Here is a 9,608-nt window from a genome sequence, read left to right on the forward strand (position 1 = left end):
TGACACGTGTGTTATGAACCAAACACACGTGTTCTGATACTGACACGTGTGTTATGATGGCAACACGCGTGTTGTGATGCCGACACACACATTATGACACCAACACGCGTGTTGTGATGCTGACACACACATGTGTCATGATACTGACATGTGTGTTATGAACCAAACACACGTGTTCTGATGCCAACATGTATGTTACGATGCCAACACGCGTGTTATAATGCCAGAACACACATGTCATGATACTGACACGTGTGTTATGAACCGAACACGCGTGTTCTGATACTAACACGTGTGTTATGATGCCAACACGCGTGTTACAATGCCAACACACACGTGTCATGATACTGACACGTGTGTTATGACACCAACACGCGTGTTGTGATGCCGACACACACATGTTACGACACCAACACGCGTGTTCTGACACCAACACACCCACGAGACGCCACGAACACGCGTGTCATCCCGTGTTGCCCCCTCAGTGTCCCCGTCGGGAGCTGACACGCGTGTGGTCGGGGGCCGTGACTGCCAGCCCCACTCGCAGCCGTGGCAGGCGGCCATCTTGGACATGTACAAGCTGTACTGCGGGGGGTCCTGGTGGAGCCACAGTGGGTCGTGACGGCGGCACATTGCACCACGCCGGGGTGAGAGGGGTCAAGGGTCATGTGGGGGGGTCAAGGGTCATGTATGGGGGTCAAGGGTCATGTATGGGGGTCAAGGGTCATGGGGGGTCAAGGGTCATGTGGGGGGTCAAGGGTCGTGGGGGAGTCAAGGGGGGGTCATGTGGGGGGGTCAAGGGTCATGGGGGTCATGGTCACGTATGGGGGGTCATGGGTCATGCGAGGGGGTCGAAGGTCATGGGGGTCGTGGGTGATGGGGGGTCAAGGGTCATGTATGGAGGTCAAGGGTCACGGGGGGGTCAAGGGTCGTGTGGGGGGATCAAGGGAGGTCATGTGGGGGGTCAAGGGTCATGGGGGTCATGGGTCACGTATGGGGGTCATGGGGTCGTGTGGGGGGTCACATGGGGGATAAAAGGTCGTGGGGAGTCAAGGGTCATGGGGTGGGGTCAAGGGTCATGTATGGAGGTCAAGGGTCATGGGGGTCAAGGGTCATGTGAGGGATCAAAGGTCATGTCGGGTCATGGGTCACGGGGGGTCTTGGGGGTCGTGGGTCATGGGGGGTTGAAGGGTCATGTGGGGGGGTGAAAGGTCATGTGAGGGGTCAAGGGACATGGGGGGTCATGGGTCACGGGGTCACGGGTCATGTGGGAGGTCATGTGGGGGGTCATGGGTCATGTAGGGGGTCAAAGGTCATGTGGGGGGTCAAGAGCCATGTGGGGGGTCAGAGGTCATGGGGGGTCAAGGGTCATGTATGGGGGTCAAGGGTCATGTGGGAGGTCATGGGGGGTCAAGGGTCATGTTTGGGGGTCATGGGGGTCGTGGGTCACATGGGGGGGTCATGTATGGGGCTCAACCCCCCTTTCCCCCCCCCATATGGCACCCCCCTATTATCCAATATAACCCCCCCCCTATTTAATTTAATAAGTGTGACGACCATCCGGCTGGGGAAACACAACCTTTACAGCCGGGAAATGGGGAAGAAAGGAAGATGGTTCAGAGGCTTTTCCCCCACCCGGATTACGACCCCAGCACCAAAGACAACGACATCATGTTAATCAAGCTCCTCACCCCCGTCACCATCACCGACACCGTCAGGCCCGTCCCCGTCGCTTCATGTCCCCCCATACCCGGAACTACCTGTGTTACTTCTGGGTGGGGGGCCATCACTTCCCCTGAGGGTAAGGGAAGGAAACGGGAAGAGTAGGCCTCAAAATGGCGGGTGGGGGCGTCACTTCCTGTTGAAACAGGAAGTGAAGGCCTCAAGATGGCGGCTGGGGGCGTCACTTCCTGTCTAGACAGGAAGTGAAGGCCTCAAAATGGCGGGTGGGGGTGTCACTTCCTGTCGAAACAGGGAAGTGAAGGCCTCAAAATGGCAGGTGGGGGCCATCACTTCATGTCTAAGCAGGAAGTTAAGGCCTCATAATGGCGGGTGGGAGTGTCACTTCCTGATGAAACAGGAAGTGAAGGCCTCAAAATGGCGGCTGGGGGCGTCACTTCCTGTCGAAACAGGAAGAGAAGGCCTCAAAATGGCAGGTGGGAGTGTCACTTCCTGATGAAACAGGAAGTGAAGGCCTCAAAATGGCGGGTGGGGGCATCACTTCCTGTCTAAACAGGAAGTGAAGGCCTCAAAATGGCGGGTGGGGGCGTCACTTCCTGTCGAAACAGGAAGAGAAGGCCTCAAAATGGCGGGTGGGGGCGTCACTTCCTGTCGAAACAGGAAGAGAAGGCCTCAAAATGGCAGGTGGGAGTGTCACTTCCTGATGAAACAGGAAGTGAAGGCCTCAAGATGGCGGCTAGGGGCGTCACTTCCTGTCTAAACAGGAAGTGAAGGCCTCAAAATGGCGGGTGGAGGTTTCACTTCCTGTCTAACCCGGAACTACCTGCGTTACTTCCGGGTGGGGGGCCATCACTTCCCCTGAGGGTAAGGGAAGGAAACAGGAAGAGTTGGCCTCAAAATGGCGGGTGGGGGCGTCACTTCCTGTCGAAACAGGAAGTGAAGGCCTCAAGATGGCGGGTGGGGGAGTCACTTCCGGTCTAAGCAGGAAGTGAAGGCCTCAAAATGGCAGATGGGGGCGTCACTTCCTGTCGAAACAGGAAGTGAAGGCGTCAAAATGGCGAGTGGGGGCGTCACTTCCTGTCGAAACAGGAAGTGAAGGAATCAAAATGGCGGGTGGGGGCGTCACTTCCTGTCTAAACAGGAAGTGAAGGCCTCAAAATGGCGGGTGGGGGCGTTACTTCCTGTCGAAACAGGAAGTGAAGGCCTCAAAATGGCAGGTGGGGGCGTCACTTCCTGTCTAAGCAGGAAGTGAAGGCCTCAAATGGCGGCTGGGGGCGTCACTTCCTGTCTAACCCGGAACTACCTGCGTTACTTCCGGGTGGGGGGCCATCACTTCCCCTGAGGGTAAGGGAAGGAAACAGGAAGAGAAGGCCTCAAAATGGCGGGTGGGGGCGTCACTTCCTGTCGAAACAGGAAGTGAAGGCCTCAAAATGGCGGCTGGGGGCCTCACTTCCTGTCTAAACAGGAAGAGAAGGCCTCAAATGGCGGGTGGGGGAGTCAGTTCCTGATGAAACAGGAAGTGAAGGCCTCAAAATGGCAGGTGGGGGTGTCACTTCCTGTCTAGACAGGAAGTGAAGGCCTCAAAATGGCGGGTGGGGGCGCCACTTCCTGTCTAAGCAGGAAGTGAAGGCCTCAAAATGGCGGGTGGGGGCGTCACTTCCTGTCTAAACAGGAAGTGAAGGCCTCAATATGGCGGGTGGAGGTTTCACTTCCTGTCTAAACCGGAACTACCTGCGTTACTTCCGGGTGGGGGGCCATCACTTCCCCTGAGGGTAAGGGAAGGAAACAGGAAGAGAAGGCCTCAAGATGGCGGCTGGGGGCGTCACTTCCTGTCTAGACAGGAAGTGAAGGCCTCAAAATGGCAGGTGGGAGTGTCACTTCCTGATGAAACAGGAAGTGAAGGCCTCAAGATGGCGGGTGGGGACGTCACTTCCTGTGGAAACAGGAAGTAAATATGGGGGGTGGGGGAGGGGGGCAGAGGGGTGATATGGGGTGATATAGGGGATATAGGGGTGATATAGGGGAATATGGAATGGGGTGATATAGGGGATATATGGGGTGATATAGGGGGATATAGGGGATACATAGGGGTGATATAGGGGATATAGGGGTGATACATGGGATATAGGGGATATAGGGGTGATATATGGGATATAGGGTATGGGGTGATATAGGGGATATATGGGGTGATATAGTGGATATATGGGTTAATATAGGGGATATAGGGAGATATATGGGGTGATATAGGGGATATATGGGGTGATATGGGGTGATATAGGGGATATAGGGGATATATGGGGGGATATAGGGGATATAGGGGGTGATATGGGGTGATATATGGGATATAGGGGGTGATATGGGGTAATATGGGGGATATATGGGGTGATATAGGGGATATAGGGGATATATGGGGTGATATAGGGGATATAGGGGTGATATAGGGGATATAGGGGATATATGGGGTGATATAGGGGATATATGGGGTGATATAGGGGTGATATGGGGATATAGGGGGTGATATGGGGTGATATAGGGGATATATGGGGTGATATGGGGGTGATATGGGGTGATATAGGGGATATATAGGGTGATATAGGGGATATATGGGGTGATATAGGGGATATATGGGGTGATATGGGGTGATACAGGCGATATATGGGGTGATATAGGGGATATATGGGGTGATATGGGGCAATATAGGGGATATAGGGGATATATGGGGTGATATGGGGCGATATAGGGGATATATGGGGTGATATAGGGTGATATGGGGGATATAGGGGGTGATATGGGGTGATATAGGGGATATAGGGGTGATATGGGGCGATATAGGGGATATATGGGGTGATATGGGATGATATAGGGGATATAGGGGATATATGGGGTGATATAGGGGATACATAGGGTGATATATGGGATGATATGGGGTGATATAGGGGATATATGGGGATATATGGGGTGATATAGGGGATATATGGGGTGATATAGGGGATATAGGGGATATATGGAGTGATATAGGGGGATATATGGGGTGATATAGGGGATATAGGGGATATATGGGGTGATATGGGGATATAGGGGATTTATGGGGTGATATAGGGGATATATGGGGTGATATGGGGGATACATAGGGTGATATGGGGCGATATAGGGGATATATGGGGTGATATAGGGGATATAGGGGATATATGGGGTGATATGGGGGATATATGGGGTGATATGGGGTGATATAGGGGATATATGGGGTGATATGGGGGATATAGGGGTGATATATGGGATATAGGGGATATATGGGGTGATATGGGGTGATATGGGGTGATATAGGGGATATATGGGGTGATATAGGCGATATAGGGGATATATTGGGTGATATAGGGGATATATGGGGTGATATAGGGGATATATGGGGTGATATAGGGGATATATGGGGTGATATGGGGTGATATAGGGGATATATTGGGTGATATAGGGGATATATGGGGTGATATGGGGCGATATAGGGGATATAGGGGATATATGGGGTGATATGGGGCGATATAGGGGATATATGGGGTGATATAGGGTGATATGGGGGATATAGGGGGTGATATGGGGTGATATAGGGGATATAGGGGTGATATGGGGCGATATAGGGGATATATGGGGTGATATGGGATGATATAGGGGATATAGGGGATATATGGGGTGATATAGGGGATACATAGGGTGATATATGGATGATATGGGGTGATATAGGGGATATATGGGGTGATATGGGATGATATAGGGGATATAGGGGATATATGGGGTGATATAGGGGATATATGGGGTGATATAGGGGATATATGGGGTGATATACGGGATTTAGGGGTGATATGGGGTAATATAGGGGATACATAGGGTGATATAGGGGATATATGGGGTGATATAGGGGATATAGGGGATATATGGGGTGATATATGGGGTGCTGTGGGGCAGGGGGGTGTTATATCTCACCCCCTCCCCATCTATACCTATACAGTGACGTACCCCGACGTCCTGCAATGCACCACTGTGACCATTTTCTCCACTGATCAATGTCGAAGTTTTTACCCCAAATCCATCACGGGAAACATGTTGTGTGCTGGGAACATGGAGGGGGGGCGAGACTCGTGTCAGGTACGGAGACCCCCCCCCAAATATAAGACCCCCCCCCCCAATTAATAGGGGTTAATAGACACCCCCCCCCCCCCCCCCCACCTTCATCCACCTCCTTCCATTAATGGGGTTGGGGTCTTTATAGGGGAGAGGGTCACATTATTGACCTATTACACCCCATATCCCCCCATATCCCCCCTATTATGCCCCTATTACGCCCCATATCCCCCCTATTACACGCCATATTCCCCCATATCCCCCCTATTACCCCCCATATCCCCCCTATTAGGCCCCATATCCCCCCCATATCCCCCCTATTACCCCCATATCCCCCCTATTACGCCCCATATCCCCCCGTATCCCCCCTATTACCCCCATATTCCCACATATCCCCCCCATATCCCTCCATACCCCCCTGTATCCCCCCTATTACCCACCATATCCCCTCTTTCCCCCCCCATATCCCCCATATCCCCCCATTTCAACCCCCATATCCCCCCTTTCCCCCCCCATATCCCCCCATTTCCTCCCATCTACCCCATATCCCCACATATCCCCCCATATCCCTCCCCCTCCCCATTTCAACCCCCATATCCCCCCTATTATCCCCATATCCCCACATATCTCCTCCATATCCCCCCTATTACCCCCATATCCCCCTATTACCCCCATATCCCCCTATTACCCCCATATCCCCACATATCCCCCCCATATCCCCCTATTACCCCCATATCCCCACATATACCCCCATATCCCCCCTATTACCCCATATCCCCCCCTATTACCCCCATATCCCCACATATCCCCCCTATTACGCCCCATATCCCCCCTATTACCCCCATATCCCCCCTATATCCCCCTATTCCCCCCCATATCTCCCCCATATCCCCCATTTAACCCCCCGTATCCCCCCATTTCAACCCCCATATCCCCCCATTTTAGGGTGACTCTGGCGGCCCCCTGGTTTGCAATGGGACCCTACAGGGCATCGTGTCGTGGGGGATGGAGATTTGTGGGCAGCCCCGGCGACCCGGGGTGTACACCAAGGTGTGTCGGTACGCGCAATGGATCCGCGACACCATCCGGAACCACAGATAAACCCAGACAGTAAATGGACCAGAACCTGACCCGAAAACTCAACCCAAAATGGGCATAAATCAACCCAAAACTGGACCCAAAATGACCCGAAATTGGAGCTGAAATTGGAGCTGAAATGGACCCGAACATGGATCCGCGACACCATCCAAAACCACCAATGAACAGACACCAAATGGACCCAAACCTGACCCAAAACGGAACCAAAATGGACACAAATCAACCCAAAACTGGACTCAAAATGGACCCAGAATTGGAGCTGAAATTGGACTCGAAATTGACCCAAAACGACCCGAAGTTGGAGCTGAAATTGGAGCTGAAATGGACCCGAACATGGATCCGCGACACCATCCGGAACCACAGATAAACCCAGACAGTAAATGGACCAGAACCTGACCCGAAAACTCAACCCAAAATGGGCATAAATCAACCCAAAACTGGACTCAAAATGGACCCGAAGTTGGGGCTGAAATTGGACTCGAAATGACCCAAAATTGGGGTTGAAATTGGACCTGAAATTGGGGCTGAAATGGACCCAAAATGACCCGAAATTGGAGCTGAAATGGACCCGAACATGGATCCGCGACACCATCCGGAACCACAGATAAACCAAGACAGTAAATGGACCAGAACCTGACCCGAAAACTCAACCCAAAATGGATGCGAATCGAAGCTGAAATGGACCCAGAATTGGAGCTGAAATTGGACTCGAAATGACCCAAAATTGGGGCTGAAATGGACCTGAAATTGGGGCTGAAATGGACCCAAAATGACCCGAAATTGGAGCTGAAATGGACCTGAAATTGGAGCTGAAATGGACCCAAAATGACCCCAAATTGGAGCTGAAATGGACCCGAAATTGGAGCTGAAATTGGACTTGAAATTGACCCAGAACGACCCAAAATTGGAGCTGAAATGGACACAAAATGACTCGAATTTAAAGCTGAAATGGACCCGAAATTGGAGCTGAAATGGACCCAAAATGACCCAAAATTGGAGCTGAAATGGACTCAGAATTGGAGCTGAAATTGGACTCGAAATTGACCCAAAATGACACGAAACTGGAGCTGAAATGGACCCGAACATGGATCCGCGACACCATCCAAAACCACCAATGAACAGACACCAAATGGACCCAAACCTGACCCAAAACGGAACCAAAATGGACACAAATCAACCCAAAACTGGACTCAAAATGGACCCGAAATTGGAGCTGAAATTGGAGCTGAAATGGACCCGAACATGGATCCGCGACACCATCCAAAACCACCAATGAACAGACACCAAATGGACCCAAACCTGACCCAAAACGGAACCAAAATGGACACAAATCAACCCAAAACTGGACTCAAAATGGACCCGAAATGACCCAAAACTGGAGCCAAAATGGACCCAGAATTGGAGCTGAAATTGGACTCGAAATTGACCCAAAACGACCCGAAGTTGGAGCTGAAATTGGAGCTGAAATGGACCCGAACATGGATCCGCGACACCATCCGGAACCACAGATAAACCCAGACAGTAAATGGACCAGAACCTGACCCGAAAACTCAACCCGAAATGGGCATAAATCAACCCAAAACTGGACCCAAAATGACCCAAAATTGGAGCTGAAATGGACCTGAACATGGATCCGCGACACCATCCGGAACCACCAATAAACCCAGACAGTAAATGGACCAGAACCTGACCCGAAAACTCAACCCCAAATGGACACAAATCGACCCAAAACTGGACCCGAAATTGGAGCTGAAATTGGACTCGAAATGGACTCAAAATGACCCAAAATTGGAGCTGAAATTGGACTCAATACGGACACAAAATGACCTGAAATTGGACTCAAAATGGTCCCAAAATTGGAGTTGAAATGGACCCAAAATGACCCAAAATTGGGGCTGAAATTGGAGTCAAAATGACCCGAAATTGGACCCAAAATGGACCCAGAACTGGAGCTGAAATTGGACTCGAAATTGACCCAAAACAACCCGGAATTGGAGCTGACATGGATCCGCGACACCATCTGGAACCACCAATAAACCCAGACGGTAAATGGACCAGAACCTGACCCGAAAACTCAACCCGAAATGGACACAAATCGACCCAAAACTGGACTCAAAATGACCCGAAATTGGAGCTGAAATTGGAGCTGAAATGGACCCGAACATGGATCCGCGACACCATCCAAAACCACCAATGAACAGACACCAAATGGACCCAAACCTGACCCAAAACGGAACCAAAATGGACACAAATCAACCCAAAACTGGACTCAAAATGGACCCGAAATGAACCAAAATTGGAGCCAAAATGGACCCAGAATTGGAGCTGAAATTGGACTTGAAATTGACCCAGAACGACCCAAAATTGGAGCTGAAATGGACACAAACTGACCCAAAATTGGAGCTGAAATGGACCCGAAATTGGAGCTGAAATTGGACTTGAAATTGACCCAGAACGACCCAAAATTGGGGCTGAAATGGACACAAAATGACCCGAAATTAAAGCTGAAATGGACTCGAACATGGATCCGCGACACCATCCGGAACCACCAGTGAAACCAGATACCAAATGGACCCAAACATGACCCCGAAAACTCAACCCGAAATGGACACAAATCAACCCAAAACTGGACACAAAATGGACCCGAAATGACCCAAAATTGGAGCCAAAATGGACCCAGAATTGGAGCTGAAATTGGACTCAAAATTGACCCAAAA

At 51.1% G+C, this 9,608-nt stretch overlaps 1 protein-coding gene across 1 annotated transcript; it reads left to right on the forward strand.

Annotated features, from left to right (window-relative positions):
• Nucleotides 1–1,559: 1,559 nt before the first annotated feature.
• On the forward strand, nt 1,560–7,014 carry LOC146751586 (uncharacterized). The gene is made up of 7 exons (XM_085534007.1): nt 1,560–1,801; nt 2,237–2,364; nt 2,822–2,897; nt 3,146–3,220; nt 3,353–3,426; nt 5,611–5,817; nt 6,739–7,014. The coding sequence occupies exons 1-7, from the start codon at nt 1,612–1,614 to the stop codon at nt 6,892–6,894; spliced, it is 906 nt and encodes a 301-aa protein (XP_085390133.1). The 5' UTR covers nt 1,560–1,611; the 3' UTR covers nt 6,895–7,014.
• The last annotated feature ends 2,594 nt before the right edge of the window (nt 7,015–9,608 follow it).

Source organism: Coturnix japonica, unplaced genomic scaffold (genome assembly GCF_054131305.1).
Source record: "Coturnix japonica strain WE unplaced genomic scaffold, WE-NBRP24 Scf073, whole genome shotgun sequence".
In the NCBI taxonomy this organism is placed as follows: Eukaryota; Metazoa; Chordata; class Aves; order Galliformes; family Phasianidae; genus Coturnix; species Coturnix japonica.

Excerpts from the sequence above, each read along its gene's own strand:
- LOC146751586 (XM_085534007.1), top strand. The coding sequence starts at position 1,612 with ATGGTTCAGAGGCTTTTCCCCCACCCGGATTACGACCCCAGCACCAAA. Across the intron at positions 1,802-2,236 it reads GGCCATCACTTCCCCTGAGG|GAAGTGAAGGCCTCAAAATG; the intron begins GTAAGGGAAGGA and ends CTGTCTAAACAG. Across the intron at positions 5,818-6,738 it reads GGGGGCGAGACTCGTGTCAG|GGTGACTCTGGCGGCCCCCT; the intron begins GTACGGAGACCC and ends CCCCCATTTTAG.